This window comes from Miscanthus floridulus, unplaced genomic scaffold (assembly GCF_019320115.1).
Source record: "Miscanthus floridulus cultivar M001 unplaced genomic scaffold, ASM1932011v1 fs_196_3_4, whole genome shotgun sequence".
NCBI classification, from domain to species: Eukaryota; Viridiplantae; Streptophyta; class Magnoliopsida; order Poales; family Poaceae; genus Miscanthus; species Miscanthus floridulus.
The window spans coordinates 34,177-56,201 of record NW_027096365.1 but is presented as its reverse complement, the minus strand read 5'-3'; the positions used below and the strand labels follow the sequence as shown (position 1 = coordinate 56,201).

General features: G+C 41.7%; 1 protein-coding gene across 1 annotated transcript; it reads right to left on the bottom strand.

Annotated features, from left to right (window-relative positions):
• Window positions 1-470: 470 nt before the first annotated feature.
• Window positions 471-8,511, bottom strand: LOC136530770 (transcription factor MYC1-like). The gene is made up of 5 exons (XM_066523499.1): window positions 7,762-8,511; window positions 7,306-7,665; window positions 7,193-7,195; window positions 1,086-1,271; window positions 471-926 (listed from the first exon to the last, which is right to left on the bottom strand). Exons 1-5 carry the CDS (start codon window positions 8,509-8,511, stop codon window positions 471-473), a joined length of 1,755 nt encoding a protein of 584 aa, XP_066379596.1.
• Between the last annotated feature and the right edge of the window lie 13,514 nt (window positions 8,512-22,025).

Genomic DNA, 22,025 nt, shown 5'->3' with positions numbered 1-22,025 from the left:
GAAGGAGAGGATGCGTCGTGGTCGAATCCACCAGGGGACGGGGCGCCGCCATCGCCACCATGCGTGAGATCCACAAATAGGCAGGAGAGAAATCCGGAGAGAGAAGAGAGGAAAATGCGTGGCATGGTTTATAATAAAATATACGGGGCAACATAAGATTCGGATTTTAGGATCGTATACTTCCTAAACGGGGCTGCTTGTTAACCCGCTAGGCAATATGACACCGGTCAATCGTGAGGAGGCGGGTATATTTGTGCGGGGTTAGAGGAGGGAGTAACTACTCCTAGGGAGTAGGAAAATTTTTCCATATATATATATATATATAGTATTACTATATGGTATCCAGGTACCAAATAACTATTCAGTACCCACCACCCAACAGCACCCCGTCTGCAAGGCTCCCAGGATTGTCCGTCCGCTTAGACTGCCAGACCCAGCCCAGTTTTTTTCTTGCCGAGGCCAGAGCACCATCACATCTCGTCAGCTCCCCCACCCACCCACGATGGCATGATCTTTTCGGTTTCCTCAGACTCGTCCGCTCGCCTGCTCCGTACCACCCGCCGCCGGCGCCGCTCGTCAACCGGCGGTGGCGGTGGCGGTGTGTGCGGCTCTTCCTCCAAGCCGGCGGTGCGCACATGCGGTCCTCTATCTACGGGCGGTGGCGCGCGGGCCTCGCCCCGTCCCTGCAGTGGTGCGTGGGCCCCGCTACCCTTCCGACGCGGTTGCCTGCCTTGCCGCACCTCGATCCGGGAGGGAAGATGCCGATTTAGCTCAGAAGCAACGCACTCCGGCTGTGGGACAGCAGCATGTTCATCAGGTATCCGGATCGAGGTGTGGTGCGAGCCCTGCTCCTCCCTATCCTCTGCGAGACCCACGAGGCCCGCAGTTATTTCAGCTCTGGATTTCCTTATATAACTCTGAAGTCTCTGGCTCACAAGATTAAAAATATTTTCAGCTCTTTATCTATTTGCTTCCGAAGTAGCACTTGTTGTACTTAGGCCCATCTTGTCCGCCTTGATACACAGATCTTGTATTGTGGTTTACAGATAGTTGTACAAATTTATTTTTTGCATTGTCCGATCCACTTTCCCCTTTCCAGGTATCGACGGCGCAACCGGCGACCTCGTGGATCCACAACTGTGGCCGGAGCAGGTGCCGTCTCGTGTCATACGAGCAACCCAGCAACCAGGTGCCCCTGCGACCATGCTATCAACAACCGTCCTAGGGGGTTCCGGGTGCTGTGGAGGGCAGAGTCGCTTGCGGTCCACAATCTAGAAAGATCCAAATTGGCCCCTTTATTGCAGTCAGGACTTGCATTTGTATATATTCCAGTTCTAAACTTAGTGAATATTTTGCAACTATTCCCGTACAGAACTAGATGGATTATGCAGTAGTTTAATAAATTAATAGGCTGTGTATCTTTAACTATTAATTGAGGAGGCGAAGAGAAGTGCCTCCACCATCCATTGGACACGCTTGTTATTTTCGGTCTTTGATACATGCACTTTCTTTCTTGTAGGACGTATATTCTGTTTTTATCTGTTATTGCATATTAATAATATCATCTTTAGCTGATGCTTTATATTAATAATGCCATCACTCACAACTTTGTGTAGAGATTTTTTTTTCTTTTGAATCAGAATATGCTAGTTAGGAATCACGTGGTAGCAATGCATCGCACCGGAAAATGCAGGGTTTGCAAGAACAAGTCCTGGTTCTTTTTCCTCTACTTAATGACCACTGGGTGCACTAATTGCATAAGCATCGCGAATTAAGACGAACTTTATCATCACTACATCTAGAGTTAAGTCAAATTGATTGAAGATCCAGCTATCCAATCATCTAACGTGTCAGAAACTTCATTTATTCAGCTTATGTGTTTCTAATCTGTCAATCAAATTGACTCTTGTGATAGTTTGGGTTTTTTTTTTGTAGTGATGGAGCTGATGGCTATGATCACTCAGGTGCTGAATGAGAAGGGGTGGTCAGTTGAGACATTACTTGTCCATGTCTGTATGCTCCCGGTAATTTTGTCTTCCTACTGTGCTGCCCTCAATTGACTCTGCCTTTCTCTGTGCTGCAGCAGGCTTTGATTTTTTTCTATTCTGAATGTGCTATGCTGGTTTCGATTATCTAAGGAGGAATCAAAATTAGATAGATTGATTATGACATAGTGTCTGTGAGTCGGTATGACGGGTGGGGTGGGGGGGGGGACACATAGGACACCCTATTTTTCCTTTTGTTCCCAGCCAATGAACTAATACATAACATTGTTACTTCCTAGAAAACACACATGGAAGACTAATGCAATAGTTTCTATCCTTAAGTTAATTACCAACAATGATTATGTAATAAAATAATTTAGCTCCTAATCTTGGTTCCCCCTTGTGGCTGACTATTTTAAGGAAGTTTTAGCTTTAGGGCAGGCATTACTGGTGATTGCGTGGACGTTCCTTTACGATGATAGAATTTAACACCTTCAGGGTGCATACCATCTCATTATAGCATGTTGTAATGATTAGGATCATGAGTTATTCAGATTTAATATGTTTATTGAGGTAAAAATATGTCTTCCCTTCACTTGAGCGATAAACTGCAACCTAATCAATAGTTAACTTTATATTGCTTGTTGAAATGTAAAGAATATGATACAAAATTCAGCTTGTTAAGGTCTAGTGTTCTGCAATTTGAAGAGCCTATATGTTTGAGAATCGCTGGGGGGTCAATTACTTCTATAGTGCCATCAGTTTTATACGTTCCCAATGAATAGCTGAAAATGTGATTTATCTTGGATTCAGCCAAAGATTAATATCCTAGATTGCCTTAAACGTTTACATTAAGGTTATGTTCACTGTAGGTCTTATTCATTGGTCACCTAATTGAGATTAGAGGTATAGAAGATATTATTGATTCTTTCTTATTTTCCCTGTGATCTAAATTGTATGTTCAGCTCAAAATTCTATTGTAAGGTAGTAATAGGGATCCTAGTGGTATTCTTCGAGTTACACATGGATAGTAATAGGAACCGTCAGGAAGACTAATGTACTAGTAGTTTCTATTCTTAAGTTACCTTTTTTTCTGAATGACCGGAAGGAGAATATTGCTTTGGGCTTTTCTTCTAGCTAGTGGTATTTCATAATTGTGAATCCGCTCATGATATGTGACTTAAGGTGTTTTCATTGGTAAATAAATTAAAACTGGTCCTTTTACTTGAATGTAGTTTCAGCTTCAAGTTTGTGCAATCTGTCTGCTTTTTCTTATTTTCTAGTAGATGGTTGCCACCCTATATATATATAGATATATATCATACTAGAAATTCATGAACATTTTTCCTATCTGACATATTCTTTAATTTTGCTTATCAGAAATGGCAAATGGAGTAGCTTATGTAATCATTTACAAGCATGATGGTCCATATTTATCTAATCGTATAGTCATAATTGTATTGATGGAGTACATGTTTGATGATGGGGGACCAGAGCAAAAATGCTATGTCTACATATTTTCTTACTTTCCTGATTTTTAAATTTCCCTTATACTATGTCTATTCATATCGAAGTCAGCAATATATCTGAATTTTCATTATAGAGGTCTGTGTCTAATGTAGCCCTGAAATTAACCTGTCAAGCTCTTGAGTGTTGGTAAATGCAATGATAACCGACTTATATTCACTGGTAAATGCAAGCTCCTAAATGTTGCTGACATATTTGGAAAATTGCCCATATTCGAGACAGACCATGTTTTAGGATATTTTATATGAAATTAACTGAATGTGGATTGGATTCAATTTGGTAATGATGACTTGTGCAGGCTTCAGTTTAATTTCAGTGAGAAAAACATTATTTTCAGCAGCATACGTGGTTTAGTACATAAGGAATCATTGATGTTTGCAATTGGTAGTTTCTAGCGTGTCTAATAGGTGTCATTTGGCTTTTTTTTTCTTATCTTCCTATCCTAATTTTTGTTCTTTGCTTTGTTTATTTTCACTACTAATTTATGTATGCTGATCAGAGAGATAGAGACCCTTTGTCATAGTTCTTCCTTAAACGAGCAGCAACATGTGACTGCTCAACTTGAAGGTTCTATATGCTTCTGCTGTGCAACATACTCGGTTGTGATAGTTTTGACATTTTAGTATTATTAATTGCCATTTCTTGACTATTTATCAAGTATTTCAGCATGGCTATTGAAGCATATTTTTTCAAATAATAGTAGGGGTAGTCTCCTGGTAGTTATATATTAAATAAAAGAGGAAATGCTATTTACAAGAAAGAAATAAAGAAAAAAAATCAGGAGCACAAACTAATTAATGTAAAGACTTTAACCGGTTACTACTGCTGGGAAGTCTCTCTTCTTTTGCTCGATGTAGAAGCATTGCAAATTAAGACTTGAACTTGATCATCAGTGCAGTTAGAGTTGGGTGAAATTGATTGAAATCCAGCTATCCAATCAGTTATGTGTTAGAGACTTCATTCATTGAGCTTATGTTTTTTTAATCTGTCGGCCTGGTGCAAGCGGTAGAGTCTTAATATATATATATATATATATATATATATATATATATATATATATATATATATATATATATATATATATATATATATATAGAGAGAGAGAGAGAGAGAGAGAGAGAGAGAGAGGAAGAGAGGGGGGGGGGGGGGGGGGGTTGTTGATGCCCAACCTCACCATTAATTAACCGCCAGATGGGCACTGATGTGTAGAGTTGATGATGAGGTTGAGCGAAGTCACCATGGTTTACTATAGCCACGTGATGATGCCGGATCACACAAAGAAAATATCAAACCGTACGTGTGTAAACTTATTACAAAGATATATCCACTGTTGTGCTGCTGTGTATATATAGTATATTCAATCAATTTTGTGTCTCTTGGGTATCTTTGCAGCTGATGCTACGCTGGTGTGATAATGCAGACTTGAGCTTGCCAGCAATCTGCTCCGTTGTCAAGCTGAGGCGGCGGCCCTCCATCTGAAATGAACAATTGACGTTTGCACCCAATAAATATAAATATATTATTAGCACACAATAAGACAAAGGGAAACAAAAGTAAATACTACTGGAAATTTGAAATATCATTTTCGTGTCGGTCGTAAATTCCTTGGTTGTTTAACACCGACACGGAAACATTATTTTGACCGCTACAAGTCGACAGGGAAATAACAGACACCGACAGGGAATATATTTTTTTGACGGCTCTCTAACCGACAGGATATTTATCCTTTTACTCTGTCGGTTTCACACCATTAGAATAATGCATTTTCTGATGGTAATGTATTTTTTTTGTCGGTTTCCACCGACAGAAATAATGTTATATCCTTGACGGTTTAAAATTAACCTAATGGTTCATCACCGACAGGAAAATCAAAACAAATTTCCCTGACGGTGAACCGTCAGACATTTTCCAATTTCCCTGTCGAGCTAGCCCTGACAGTTATACCCTGACGGTGTGGGAAATTAGATTTACATTTTCCTAACGGTCTTTTCTATTTTCCTGACGGTAATCGCACCGTCAGGGAATTTCAGCTTTCCAGTAGTGAAAGCTAATATAATAGTGCTTAATTGTTCATTTATCTTAAATAGAGTAGAAACCATTCACAAGTTCACGCTGAGTAGAAACCATTGTGCATATTTGCATAGTTGTACTCCATCCATTCCCAAAAAACTTGATGTTTTAGAGGATTGTTGGATAGAATAGTGCTTAATTGAAGTTGCCCACGAACCCCTATATATTGAAGGCGATCCTTGCTAATTAAGGAATAAGCCACTAATTAAAGGGAATTTATAGAGGCATGCATACCACATAAAACATCAAGCTTTAAAAAAATTTGGAGAAATTTTGAATCCTAAAACATCAAGCCTTTTGAGATGAGACGAAGGGAGTACGTGTACATGACATATATAAATATATACAATGTGTCAATAATTTTGTATACAGTTGCATTCGCTATATATTTTACTGGAAGTTGAAACATATAGTACTCCCTCCGCCCCATAAAATTTATGCTCTAGGATTTTAAAAATGTCCCAAAAAAACTTGATGTCTTAGCTATTGGCAATAGATTGGGCCCATATATACATGAGACTGATCTGCTATGCATTCCTTTTAATGAGGGGTTTATTGCTTAATTAGCATGATTCACCTCTAATAAAAGAGGTACATGGGTAGTTTCTTAATATGTCCTAAAATCCTAAAACATCAAGGTGTAAGTAACTTAAATTGAAATCGACAAATTGAAGTTTTCTGGACAGAGGGAGCAATACTTATATTAGTACATACGAATAACTAACTGTGATTAGTCAAACTAGTCAAGTAGCTGTTTTTCTTTTTGTTCAGCTATGTGATCTGACATATAGATGTATCTGATTAGTCACCGTACCATTGTTGAGATGTAGTACGTGCGGACACACACCAAGATAAGTAATGCAAGTAACCCATTTCTAGCTTGTTATTATCACAAATAATTTTAGGGTTTGTTACTAGTTTTATTTACAAATATAAATGTTTTACCAAGCCTTAAAAACGTAAGAGAGGTTCGTTGAACCCCATCTTCCTATAGATGTAGATTTGGTTTTATTTCTGTACTTATTTTCAAATTTAACAAGAAAATATCATTCAGTTTTGTTTGGTGTGCGCACACTGATATGCCTGATATACAACAAAGAACACACTTATCAGTATAATCTCTCAATAAATGTGTGCTCATGACATTATCATATATATACTAAAGGGAATGAAGTACACGTCGAAATGAAATCAAGAACCAAAATATTAAGATTTCAATCACTATATGTGTTCTCTTTGCATTGTTAAAACAACCAGTTAGTAAAACCTCTGTTTGAACCTTACACAATTACATAATATGTTTACTTTGTATAAGAAGAAGGAATTGACATTATTCTTTTGGGGAGCATGTCTTGGTACGCTTTTCATTAAGAGGAGGGGATGAATTGACATTATGTATCTGGTTTGCACTGCCAAACCGTCCTTACAACATAGACTAACATTAATGATGTGAGGATTATAGGCTTTTAATATTGAAATGATCTTAACCAGCCATTTGTGTTTTGTCAACGATTTTCCCTCCATTTTATAGATGTTCCTAACCAGCTAACTAAAACAGCGCATTTTCAGGCATTTGGTATACGAAATCAAAAGTTTAGTATTTTTAGTACATCCTGTATATTCAAATATAGAAAGCATGCAGAGATCAGAGTGCTGAATGAATTAGTCCAAATAATAAAACAAATACGGGGAGAAAAGAAGAAGAAGAAGAAAACGGGCTTGCCTCTGCTGTGATGGTTATGGTGATAGTGCAAGCCGAGAAGGGCGTGACATTGGCATGGACGATGGTGAGCCCGAGGCCCTCGACCACGGCGACCGCTGCCGCCGCAACCCCTTTGCCGCCGCCGCAATGGATCCTCACCATCACACTCCTCTCCGAGAACCGTGCCTCGATATCTGGAAGTGCGGGTGGCCCCGACGAGGAGGATGCCGACGTCGGCGACCCGGAGCCGCCATTCTCGTCCGCCGGCGGCGGCGCTTTGCTCCTGATGCTGCCGGCGGCAGCCTCTTCCAGGGCCTTGAGCCGCTGCTGGAGCTCCTTCACGTACTTGGCCGCGTCGGAGAGGATCGTCGCCTTGTCCATCTGCAACCTCTACTTGTCAGGATCGATAGCACGGATTTGATTGATGCAGAGAACAAGGGCAGGAGTTTAGTTCGTTTGGATGGTCGATGGGAGGACCTTCTTGAGGCCTGGGATGACGGTGGAGAGCTCGATCAAGCGCTTGTTGATCTTCTCCCGGCGCTTGCGCTCCGCGACGACGTGGTCCGGCGTGCACAACGCCGACGATGGGGCTCCCGTGCCGCGTATTGGGTGGACTCTTCTCGGCGTCGGCGGTGACAACCGGCGGCGTTGAGCCAGCTCCGGCGGAGGCAAGCTGCGTGCCGGGACGGCGGCTTCCTCCAGCACGCCCTCGCTGCCAGGCTGCGCCGAGCCGGTGACGAAGTTCCAGCTCACCGTCGGTAGGCTGGTGTTGCTGTTGCTGTTGCTGCTCGGCGGCGGTGGAGGTGGCGCGCGCGCGAACGACGAGTTCGGCGACTGTGGCGGCCAGGATCCGCCGTAGTAATCCGTGGCGGCAGCAGCCGGCGGGGCTGCAGAGTCGGTGGCCCCGCTGTTGCCGCCGTCCGTGACCTCGCCGCCGTCGCCGGAACCGCCGCTCGACCAGCTGTTTGCCGCCGCGTCGTGGGTTTCGGCGGCGGCCACGGCCATCAGCTCCCGCACCATCTCCGCCGCGTGGGAGGTGTCGCGGAGCGCTTGGAGCGAGGGGAAGACTACTGCCTCGCCGTCGTCGACCGCCGCAGGCTCCTCCTGCAGCAGCGTGTCCATCGCCCAGTGCACGTCGTCGACCGCAGGCTCCTCCTCCTGCAGCAACGTGTCCATCGCCCACTGCATGAAGAGGCTTGAGTCCTCCATGTTGTTTGCTGCCTCCATGAACACGGCGCTCAACCACCGCAAATATATATGAACTAGCTACTGCTATGGTAGAGCTGATACAAATTCTTCTTACAATGCAACAACAAATCGTGGGGAAGGGTTCCCTTTTATAGGAAGAGGAAGGACCAAACAGTCCAACACTCACGTCGATTTAGATGGTGTTTAAATTCAGGGAGTAAAGTTTAGATATATCAGGTCGGGTGTTACATAGGGGTGTCACATGGGAGTGTGTGGATAGTAGTAATAAAATAAATTACAGAAGTCCTCAGTAATACACGAGACGAATTTATTAAACCTAATTAATCTATCATTAACGCATATTTACTGTAGCATCACGTTGTCGAATCATGGACTAATTAGGCTTAAAAAATTTGTCTCGTAAATTAGTCGTAATCTATGTAATTAGTTATTTTTTTATATTTAATACTCTATGTATGTATTTAAACGTCTGATGTGATAGAGAGTAAATTTTTAGGAGAAAAACTAAATAAGGCCTTGGTAATGTCCAATCTTATTGGCATCTATGTATACATTAAAGGACGTACATACCAAGTGCAGAAAGCTTCTCTATCTACACTTCTACAGTATACAGACAAGGAAAGGAAATTTCTTCTGCTGCTGCTTTATTTTTTGATCAAGAGACGTTTGGTCATTTTACAAGGAAGCTCAATCGATATCAAGCAAGAGTTGAGACAGTAGTAAGGTTGTCTCCAACAAGCGATCTATTACCGAACCTAAACTTAAAATAAATCTTCAACATAATATCTATATCCTCCAACAGACTACCTATATAGAAGACCTATTTTAAATGTCAGGAGAGACATAACTTAAATCTAAGTATTCTATCTCCTGGAGATCTATTTGTAGAAAGTGTTGTCTTTTGTGTCTTGTCATTGAAGAAGACAAAAAAAAAAAGATATTAAACCATTTGTATGTAGCGAACGGATCTGGATCTAGAGTGTGATAGGTTTTCTTCCGACATAGCCTATCTCGTCCCAGCGATTCATGGTCACGGTGGCCAGGTTTGTCACATGCAGCAGCCTTTGTTTGGTTGCCGTATCTATATCCAACCAAGCCTTGAAGACAAGCCGTTAGGTTGGGCACTTGTCGTGCACCATGCATGCCCCTCTCTGTAACACCTGGGTATGAACATTACCGGAGGCCAAACAACATCTAAATTCTATTATACTTATAAGTTATTTAAAATTTTGGCAGAGTTTTCCCAATATTCTAGGCATCTAAACAGGCTCAAAGATTTATGTAAAGTTGTGTATATGTCACAATATGTATTGAAATTGACCTCAGTACTGCCCTGGACACATAAACGCGCATGTAATTCTAACTTATATGAGCATGGGGTGTGAGTCTAAGTCACAGACGAAATAAGGAGAGACAGAAAGGCATTGTGGGAAAAGAATCACACCCCGGCAGCGGACGACGGCAGCCACGCATAGCCCGGCAGCGTCTCACGCAGGCCACGCGCGGCGACGACGGCCTCGCATGGCGGTGGGGCACGCGCAACCCCGGTGCGGCTACAAGTGGTGGCGGTGGAGGGCAGACTTGGGTTGTTGGAGCCTAGCTAGCGCAGCAGCGGCGGAGCGAGCACACAGAAGGAGCACACAAAGCGGCGGCGATGGGGAAGGAGAAAGGAGACGAAGCAGGAAGAAAGAGAGCTGAGAGGATGACGTGCAGGTCCCACGCATCAGTATCCAATCCCACCAAACCTAGCCCTTCGTAGCGCCCGGGCATCCGGACAGACGCGTGTACGGACGCCCGTGCAGCCCGCCCTCGTCTTCCTTCATCCCGCCCCCATCCGCCTTCATCCCGTCCCACAAGTGCACTCCGACCCTATCTTTGCGCCTACCGGTCCTTCCCCTGACCCCCTCCTCTCTCTCGGGACTCTCTGCATGGGCGACACTTGGGAGCCGGGATGAGCGGCTAAGGACAAGCACGCCCCTAGTGCAGCCCGACCTACAGCCCGTCCGATGGCCTCAGCGCCCCCATTCGGCGGCCCCCGTGCGCCGCGCAACCGTCAGCCATCCCCCGAACAAACAACATAAAACACTTGCAACATGAATGCAACATAAGACTGAAAATAAATGAAACATTTGAAACATGCACTTGCAACATGGGTATGAAACACATGACTTGCAACATGAAACCACATGCTGCAATGTACATAAGACTAAAACAGCTGAAACATTTGGAACATACTATTGCAACATATGTGTGAAACATATGCAACATCCAGATCAACATCGATTGCTACATACTTCTAGAAACAGATGAAACATTATGAACAAACGCTTGCAACATGCCTTTGAACCACTTGCAAAATATGCAACATGTGCAATATCCCCCCGATCTACTTTTACAACATCAGGATGAAACAATTGCAACGTACTTCTAAAACGTTTGAAACACTTAAAACATACATATGCAACATAGGGGAGGGGAAGGTCGGGCCGGTCGATTCTGGCCATCGGGGTAGGAGCCGACGGTGAGCCACGACGCGTGAGCACCACCAGCACTGGCCACGCTCGTGGGTGCCCTTGGCTTGGCCAGGAAAGACCTGAGATGCCACGACACGTGCGCCCCAGCGGCCATGGCGGGGTCAGCGGCGTGCGCGACGGTGATGGGAACGGGCGGACAATGAGGGAGCCAGCAGTGTAGGCCAGTGAGGGGGGAGGGCACGACGTGGTGTTGATATTTATTAACGACTATTAGAGGATTCCGCAAACGCACAAAACTATCGCGTAACACTTCGCTCGGTGAGTACCGATTGTCGAATTTATATTTTTTTTCTCATAGGAAGGCAGAAGGCTAGAATTTATATTTAGCTAAGAATTGCTAAGGTAAAGCCTAAGTTAATCCTAGATAGATGAACGATAGTGAAGAGTGAATGTGAACTACCTAAACTAACTACTAATAACAAGCTAACCTAGAGATAGCTAGGTGGGAGAGCGAGCGATTTATCTTTCTAGTAACTAAGGTAAACCAATGACTAGGAGAAATGCGCTAGTACTTTAGGGCACAACCCGCCTACCAACTAGGAGAGTTAAATAGACAAGGTCTGCCACGAGCCCTATGATTTAATAACTAGACCTATCGTGGTAGAATAAATAGGATGGACAAGGCTGTCACCACTTGCCACCTGCCATAATCTATCCAAAGGCCTAGCCGTATCCATAGGTAATCTATAGCCTAAGCACCACGCTTAATCTATAGGCTTACTACTTTGATCTAAGCTCCGATAAAATGAGATCAAAGCACTCTAACCAGACGGTGGAACCGGTATTAACGAATAGCTACTAATTATAAGACAACCTATGCTACTAATGCCAAACAACAAGCACCTAAGCTCACTAATGATGAACACTAATGAATAAGTACTTAAAGTAAAACAAGCAATACTAGAATAAAGTACTTAAAATAAATACTGAATAAAATAAATGTTGAAATGAAAGAATTATAAATGAGCTATACCAGACCCAGAAGACTCTTCCGGACCCCGAGAGAAGCTCCGCTCTTGCTCTACTCCACTACTAGACTACTACTCTATAGCTAATGCTAAGCTAGAAAGCTAAGAGAAGCTTGGAGAGCTTGGAAATGAATGGAGTGTCTTTCCACCGAGCTCCACACCCTATATTTATAGTGTAGAGTAAGGGGGGTACTTGTAGGTAGCCAGGAGGTTGGTGGAGGACCTAAGGCGTCGGACGGCGCTAGGGGGGGCACCAGGCGGCCCTCTGTTCCACCGCCTCTTGATCCAACGACGATGGTTGGCTCCTAATGGCGGTTACTTGGACAACACATGGTGAAATTCGAATGGTAGATCAGTTGGTAAGTCGGTGGAGGCTCCCAAGTCTTTGATAATGGGCCCATGGATCCACCATGAACAAATCTTGTACGTTGATCAAACTGACTTGAATGGAAGCTTGTGATTGGCTCTGGAGCAGCTCCCACGGATCGGTGACATGGCAAGCCCACTTGGGGGGCGAGCGGCGCCCTTGTGGGGCCAAGCAGCGCTGCCAAGTGGGTCCTCGGCCTCCTATCATGTCCACTTGCTTCACGTGTCCATGTTTGTCACTATTTTAGCCTATTTTTGCCATATTTTCTGCATACAAATAATTCTACAAGCACAAGTGGAACTAGGTGAAATTTAAACAAAATTCTACACATGTGATGATGATTTACCTCGCTTTGTCATACTTTTGGGTGGAATGTTGATGGTCAAAACTGGTGTTAGTGACCGTCAACAAGCTCCCCTAAGCTACCCCTTTGCTGTCCTCAGCAAAGATGCGGGTTTAGCATGGAATAGGTGTTGGATCAAGAGTTGCTACTATGTAATGCCCTGCAAAGACTTGTATACAAACAAATACTATCTCTTGAGTTAAACATCTTAGTACTTAGAAATTTCACCATCAGTCTCAGTAATGTGGAACTTATAGCTTTCACCTTAACACAAGCAATTGCAAGAATGTGTAGCTAGATAGATACTTTTTCTCTACTTTGGTTTAGCTCAAACTTCCTAGAGGTTTTCAATTGATTTTAAAAAGAAAACTTGCCTAAGTTCCTCAGCTGGTACACTTAAGTCACTCAAAAAAGATGCTTTTAGCAACATGGAATCAGGGGGCTAGAGCATTGGGCTATTTTATGGTGGTCTAGATTACTCTCCCTAAGGACTTATCTGTAAGCGAACATCTGTGACTTACAGTATAGCTGTGAGGGCTACATGGTTCTAGCTTTAGCTCAGTATGAAGACCTTTTCTAGCTTATTAGAGGTTACCTTTTTGGCGTAAGAATGGCTTGACGAATTGGGTATAGGATAGCCTCTACTCTTATGTGTATAGGTTGTGTGTCATTGTGCCATTCGACAGGGGGTTTCCTATATCTGTTTGCCGAGTGAATCTAATGGCCCTAACTTGTTAGACGAACCTTTGAAAGGCTTCATAGTGAACCATGCCGAGCTTCCTTGGAAGTGGGTCAAGAGATTAGCTACCTCAGGTGAAAGGGTAAATCATGACTCACAGTGAAAGTGTATAACCTCTGTAGAGTGTAAAACTAGTATATCAGCTGTGCTCACGGTCACGAGCGGCCTTAGACCCTTACGGAATAGATGATGAACACTAATGATATGGATGATGAAGATGCTCATTAATGATTACTGTTTGTGCTATTCATTATTCATGTTTACCTGATCATTTGTTTATATGGGCTTGTGATAAACTTGTTGCTACTCCTATGCTAAAATTGTGACAACTAAAAGCTAATCGTAGTTAAACCAGTGTCAGCCTTTTGAGCCTCATGATCCCCATGTTATATTTGTTGAGTACGACATGTACTTATGCTTGCTTTACTTTTTAAATCTTTAGAAAAATCCTAGATGGGTACTAGATTGTTAGAGATTGGAGGAATTAGGCTTGCGACAACCAGTTAGTTGTCCCTATGGAATTAGAGTCTTCACCCAAAGATCGGAGTTGTCTTTTTGCTGTTTGCTATCTAAGTTTATATTCTTTATACTAGGTACGTTATATATTGAGCATTGTCTATTGATATTACTCTTATTTGTAGCTATATGTGAGAATTAACTTCTTGGGCTCACATATGGTGTGTATCTAGTTTTATTCTTTAAAACCCAGTGCTACAAAGTGGTATCAGAGCAATGTTGACTATAGGAAGCAAGCCTAGTATAAACTGATCGTGTTAAAGTTTAGAAGTTGCTACAAAAACCCTTGCTCTATGAACCTTAATATTTTCTTCTCTACTATATCTCTACCCTTGTTATTCATCTCTACCTTGGTGCTTATTTTACAGTCTTTGTTCTCATCTTCACTCCTTGATTTGATATGCTTTTAGAACTATCCCTCACCACCTTCTTGTGTAATATGAAGATGAGTCTTAGGATTGTTACCCCTAGTACAATGAGAACAATAGTATCACAAGTTGAGTCAATAATTGAATTGTGCACCTTTAGTGCTTTGTTGAATTGTCATTATGCTTATGCTTGTTTTGAATCTTTGTAATGATTATAATGATCTTGTTGGGTGTTTCCACAATTTCATTTAGTTCATAGGCCTAAGGTATAAGAATTAATGAAATAAATAGTCAGGTTTTGGTTGTCTTCTATTTTCTCTATTCTGTTTTTTTGGAGCAGCCTGCACTCTTTGGATTATATCTCTGTTTTTTAGGACCAAAAGTCATGAAACAATTGTGGACAATAGTAGACTTCAGTATCTTTCTCCAACCACAAGAATTACCCTATAACTATTTTTGTTATGGAGTTATAAAAATCACAAGACGATACACATGTGCTGTTTAAAAGCTAGAGCAGTTTCTATTGTGCACTATTTTTTACTACCTGAATTGCAGAATTTGGAAATGTATTCTATAAGGAAGTTGTAGAGAGTTCGATAAGTTTTCCAACAATATAAGCTACAACTTCATTGGATTAATAGAATAAGAGTTACAACTATTTTAGTGCACTGCTGTTTTTCATCCCGTGAGGAATTTTAGATTTCTTGTCCTTTCCCATGTACAAGAGCATCATTGGGATGTCAGAATGTCTTGATGCTAATTATCTCATCTAGAAGGAGATGTAAGATATACTTTGGTGTCCCCTACTTTATCTTTTCTTAAGGGGGTAGCCAAGTTGAAGAATTTATAAGATGAAGTATCATACGTTCTGGTTTGTGCAACGGAAGCGTGGTGGGCCTATAACCCACAAGTCCTAGGATCAAAACCTTTGGAGGAGATCAATAAGATAGATGATCACACCTATGCAAACTATCCAACTAAGAAGGGTCTAAATGCTCAAGGTGCCATATGAAGATAAGTTATGCTCTCTAGCTCTCACTTGGAAGAATCAGTTAATCTGATAAGAAAGGTGGTACCCAGAGGATGTATATCACTTAAGGGCTTCATCATCCAAAGTATGTAACCTTTGCTTAGTTGATAAGTTATTGGATCATCTCTGAGGAATTGATGCATTCAACAATATGGCTCTATAGTTCAAGCTATCCTCAGTTGGGAGTCTAATCTTCAACATACCCAAGACAAGTAGGCACTAATGACATAGGAATGAGATATCTAAAAACTACAGTTAGTTCTACAGAGTCTTAGGAAATCCCAATGATATACTAAGCATGACAAGAAGGTTTGGATTGAAGAAAGTTAATGATAAGATAGGAACCCACTCAAAGATGTGAGAGAAACTCAGAGTTTTCAATAATGAGATTTGGTTAGAAGTTCAAGGGAGGTTTATCCAAGATCATCAAGGTATTGATAGTGTTACTGAAGAAGATTTTAAGTTCAGATCAAGAGACCTCAGCTAAGTGTTTGAAGGAGTAAAAAAAGAGGTTGAAGTAAAACCTATGTATTAGCTTTGCCAAATTAGGAAAAGAGCTTTATATCTAGTAGGATGCACACTGTCAAGGTGTGGGATGTGTCCTTATGCAAGAAGAAAAAGTAGAGGCTTATGCAAGAAAACATGAGATGGAACATTTGACGTATGATCTGGAGTTATCCATTGTGGAGCATGGAGATGCTATCTACTTGGGCATAACAAGTGACATCTAAGTGGATCACAAGAATCTAAAGGATATCTTCACTAAGATGGTTTTGAGCTTGTGACATCATTGTTGGATTAAAGAAATCAAGGTTTTATGACTTTGAAAAGTGTTAGCACTTCGAGAAGGAGAGTCATGGCCGATGCCCTTAGCAATGGAGAATTGTGCTAAGAAGGTTCGGGTGACACCAAGGACTAAGAATTGTATTCCAAGTTCGAGCAACTTAATCAAAATCCTTAATGTTTTAAAGATTGGTAGTAGAATCTCCTTCTGACCAAGAGATTCGTCAGGCTCTATTGGAAGGGAATATTTTAAGAAAAAGAATTGATATTATGGACTAAAAAGAAAAGATGACCTAGTGATTGGAGTTACCTAAGAATTGTTCAAGGTATCTATCAAAATCTTAAAATTAGTTTGGAAACATACTTGGAGTAAGGTTAATAGGTATGCAAAGTAAAGTAGGATCCTTATCAAGACGATGGAGCTACACGAGAAAGTAAAGAGGAATCCAAAGACGGAGTATCCCTATCTCCTAGTCGACGTCTTTCGAATCTCAGGGACGAGATTCATTTTAATGGGGGTAGAATTGTAACATCCTAAAATTTGCTTCTCTTGAAATAGAGCTAAGATGATTTAATTTTGTATTTTTATGCTCATGAAAATATGGGGAAATAATAAATTTTCATTACATTAAAATTTATCTTAAGGTAGAAACATGTTTGTTGCATTCATGCCGGTCGCACCTTGTGTTTCTATGTGCAAAATGTGTTTTTTTAAAATACGTTTAGGAGACGAATATCTATCTCTAGGAATTTTCTAGCTTCTTTCTAGAATTTAATTCCTACCTCCTTCACCTTAATATTTATGTTCCAAGTTCCCAACAATCTTTTCATGAGCTCTAAATACTTTATTTGGGTTTATCATGTTCCAAAGTGTCTCTAGGAATTTTCCCTAAATTTTTGAAGGTCTTGGAGTATTTTTCATGGCTTAAATATCCATTCTAGACTTTTCTAGAATTATTTTATTCGTGAAATTAATTAATTCTAAAAATAAATAATATATCTCATTTTCCAACCAACTCTCAAAGACCATGTGTAATAATTCTAATAAATCTCAAAGGCCCATGTATTTATTTACTAATGGGCTTTAATGATTATTTAGGTCCATTAGTAAATGTGGAGGGTGCAACATCAATTAATACTATATTGCTAGTTGATGTAGATATGGGGAGTTTTTTTCCCTATAAATATGTACCAACCCCTTTGGCAAAGCACACCAAAACTACCATAAGGGGAACCCAAGTTTGGGAAATCCCTCGTGTAGTAAATTAGATTTTTCTCTCCTTCTCTCGTCGTAGACCCACCGTCGACCGCAAGAAGGCCCTAGGTGAGTTCGTCATCTTCTCCTCTTATTTCCTATGCTCTCGGCTCATCAAACCATGGCCTCTAGGACCCAAACCAAGCGCTCCGGGGAGCTTCTTGTTGCCGGTAATGGAGCTCCGCCGCGCCGGTTTTCTTCTCTGGCCGGTGACTCTCTCCCCCTCCTTTCTAATCTAGGCCGTCCAGATTCAATCCAATGGTCCAAGATCCCACATACCCATTTGCCGGGTTTATTTGCAAAATAGCCCCTACAATTTCGCGTAATATAACCCGCAGTCCATGGCGCACTTCTAGAATACGTTTTCCTATTTTGAAAACCAGTTTCTTTCTAGTAGATTCAGAATACGTTTTCTCTTTTAGAAAGCGTAAAATCCCTCTGTTAGATACAAAATATGTTTTCTTCTTTTGAAAACACAGTTTCTTCGGTTAGATCCAAAATACGCTTTCATGTATTGACAGTTTTGCCACTAGTCTTATTTAGGCCATAAAATCTTTGTTTTAACTCCATTTTGATCCATTTAAGTTGCGTTAGATTTATAATTGAGTAATCTACATGTTCATCCTACTGTTAAATATATTTTTCACTTTTGAAATTCGAGGTTAGATTTAATCTATTATTTTATTAAAGGAAATCTTGTTTAATTCATAACTTTTTCGTTATAGCTCTGATTAATGTGCTTTTCGCGTCTATGTGTTTGTAGCGAGACATAGATTTATTTTACAAACTTTTCATCTTGATTTTATGTTTGGTGTACTGTTCTAATTTAGATCTATTGTTTGCTTTGTGTATGATTGCATGGATGTTTGTGTGGTGCTTTATGATCATGTCCAGTTGGTGAGCTTTGCGTTGGTGATATAAAAGAAGTTGATGATCTAGAAGAAGTACTTTGGAGCTTACAATTCAATACAAGAAGGATTTGAGTTTAAGGCAAGTATAGCATGGGATCTTTCTTGTTGTCCTATACACCTTTAATCATTTAATTCATACTGCATGTGTCTACCTTGACTGCCACTAAGGATTTCCTAGTGCTTTGTTACCTTGTGTCTTATTACCTATGGGGTATTGCATTGGGTAGTATGATGCTAGTGCTCAATTGAAGACCATGATCTTGTAACTTGACTAATGGTATATGCAATAAACATTAAAAGATGCTTTTTAGCAATATAGAATCAGAGGGCTAGAGCATTGAGCTATTTTTATGGTGCTCTAGATTCCTCTCCTTAAGGACTTATCTGTAAGCGAACATCCGAGACTTACAGTACAGTTGTGAGGGCTACATGGCTCTAGCTTTAGCTAAGTATGAGGACCTTTTCTAGCTTGTTAGATGTTACCTTTATGGTGCAAGAGGGGTGTGTTTCAGGTTGGATATAGTGTGGCCTCTGTCCGTTAGTGTATAGGTTGCGTCTCATTGTGCCTGTCGAAAGAGGAGCCCTACATTCGTAGGGCACAGAAACCTAGCGGTCCTAACTTGTTAGATGAACCTTTGAAAGGCTTCATAGTGAACCCTGCCGACCTTCTCTGGTAGTGGGTTAAGAGGCTGATCACCTCGGGCGAAAGGGTAAATCACGACTCACAGTGAAAGTGTACAACCTCTACAGAGTGTAAAACTGGTATATCAGCCATGCTCACGGTCACGAGCGGTCTTGGACCCTTATGGAATAGATGATGAACATTGATGATACTGATGATAAAGATGATCACTAATTATTACTGTTTATGATATTCATTATTCATGTTTACCTGATCATGTGTTTATATGGGCTTGTGAATAAGCTTGTTGCCATCCAATTGCTAAAAGGTGACTCATTAAAAGCTAATCACAGTTAAACCAGTGTTAGCCTTTGAGCCTTATGAACCCCATGATATATTTGTTGAGTACGACATGTACTTATGCTTGCTTTATTTTTCAATTATTTGGATAAAAATCCCGAATGGGTATCAGATTGTTAGAGTTTGAAGGAATTAGGCTTGTGATCAACCAGTCAGTTGTCCCTGTGGAATTGGAGTCTTCTCCCGAAGATCGGAGTTGTCTTTCCGCTGTTTGTTGTCTAAGATTATATCCTTTTTACTAAGTACGTTATATTTGGAGCATTATCTTTCGATATTACCCTTATTTGTAGCTATACGTGATATTTAACTTCCTGTGCTCACATATGGTGTGTGTCTGGTTTTGTTCTTAAAACTAGGTGCTACACTTGCTCAAGAGATTGTAATTGTATACTAATTTAATTTGGATTTTTTAGTGCCCTCAAGATTGTCACTACATCCAGATCCGATGGAGATTATGCGAGCAAAAGTTTGTAGGAGGGAATCCTGCTGAAAATTACAAGTGTACCTACTATGATCAACCCTATCATCAATTAGCGTGTATTGCTACTATCTAAACTTCTGGTGTTGACGGCATTATCATCACCCATTTGCCTTTTCCACTTCCTTGCTTTTATTGGTTATAGAGCATCTCCAACAGTTTGGTAAAGTCACTACCAATTTTGATTTTTTGGCAGGACAAAATAAACTACTCCCTAGTATAACTCCTAATCTATCTGCGCTTGAAAAATAGAGGTATCCAAGCACAAAGATACGCGGGCGACTGCTCTACTCCTTATCATGGGGCACCTATTTTTTTTCTACAACACTCTATCCCCTCTACAGCCGTCTCCTAAAGATTAAACGTAATTGAATCTCCAGCGACTATTTTTAGATACGAAAATACTAGAAAGTAGAGAAGGCAATGGAGATTCTATTTTGAAGGTTCTAGATGTGAGTTAGGGTAGGTGTCAGGGATGGCCAACAACAGTCGGTCATGGATGCGCCTTCGCCATCCAGGAGGTTCACTGGAATTGGATTTCTGGACACTATTTTTGGCGGCATGGGTAGTGATCAACGATCTTCAAGTGTACCTGTTTTTTTATTTTTTTCGAGCAAATTATTGGAAATTGCAGGTAATGGGGTTGTTTTTGTTTCAAATAAATATTTGAAATGTTGCGAAACTTGATTTTTAGGATTTTTTTTGTACTATTAGAGATGCCCTAAGTAAATCCCAAATAGGATCTCCACTCATACTTCCTAAAACAGGGTCTCCACTTCCTAAGTAGGATCTCTCCGTATATTTTTCACCCTTGTTTTGAGCCTTCCTAGCATCATCTCCTAAACCTTGGTCTCTACTTTGGTTTTTTTTAAATTGAGGATACACCATATTTCCATCTATTCAGTGGAGATCTTCAGAGACACCCCCCCCCCCCCTCGTCCATTGTCTCTTTTCCACCATCTCTGCAAAGGTACGCCACGTCTTGGTAGGTTCAAGTCATGGGAGAAGAAGAGTGGCTCCAGAAGGACACAAAGACTGTAACACCCTCGGTGTTACACTGCAAATCGTTTAATAAACATGTCATGAGCATCATGTTTATGTGTTAATGCATGTAATAAAGAGTGTAGATCAATTTCCGTAACTCAAAACGATCAATGAAAGTGCGAAATGAAAGTTAATTCAATAGTCATGTTATATCACTTAGGGTTTAAAATCAATTTTTATTAAGCAAAAATGTTATAGAACATGTATTTGATACTTAAATAAAATTTGAAGTACAAACTTTGTAGATGACGATGAAATACTTGCGGTCGAAAAATGATATTACTAGCTAATATTTTCACTAGCTTAGAAATCGCAAATGGAAATCAAATTCAGCTCTAAAACTTAGAAATCTTCAAGTCTGCCGACTACTAACACTGCTATGTTTGGCAATTTTTTTTGTGAGAGATTGGGTTAAGGAGTAGTGTAGTGTTATAGCTCATTTTGGTAGTCTTATGTGCCATCTTGTGAATGGTGAAGACGGTTTAAGTTTAGGAGCAATTGTTTGGTCATGTTGAACGCTTTAAAATTCGTGCGTTTCACGGTTTCGGGCTGGTTGGCCACGTGGCCGCGATCACCGCGCTCGGGCGTCGGAGTCGCCATGTTGGTCGCGCGTGTGCGTGCGCGCGCTGCCACGCGTGGCCGACCGTGACCGCCTCTGGCCTAGCCAGGTCTCGGCTACCGCTGGCCCCGCCACGTGGAGCCGCTGCTACTGCTGCCGACTTCCCCGCACGGGCCACGACGGAGCCGCTGCCGGTGCCATCAACTCGTCGTCGTGTCCGCACTGCCACCCGCCTCGTGTCACGACGCTGCCGCTACCGACGCCACTGTGGCTCTGTGCTGCTATCGCTTGCCTTGTCCTAGTTCACACGTGGGTTGCCCCACGCCGTCGTCCCGCCTTAATGGTGCTGCGGCCGTGCATGCCGTGCCCTCACCTGTCTTCGCGAGGGTGCACGTGGTTTGGCCGCAGTGTCATGTAGCGGGTGCGCAGACGCTGCCTTAAGTCTGGTCGGCCGCGTCCCGCCAAGGCGTGGACGAGCCGAGCCCACTGCCACGCCTGTTTCGCCATCGTCGTGTCGCATCGCGGTGAAGCCCGAGAGCGAGCACCTCTCATCAATTCCCCGTGCTCGCGTCTCCGCCTTCACACCCCCTCTCCAGCCGACCCCACCCCGCCTTGACTCGCATCACGCCGAGCTCCAATTTTGGAATCTTGCCGC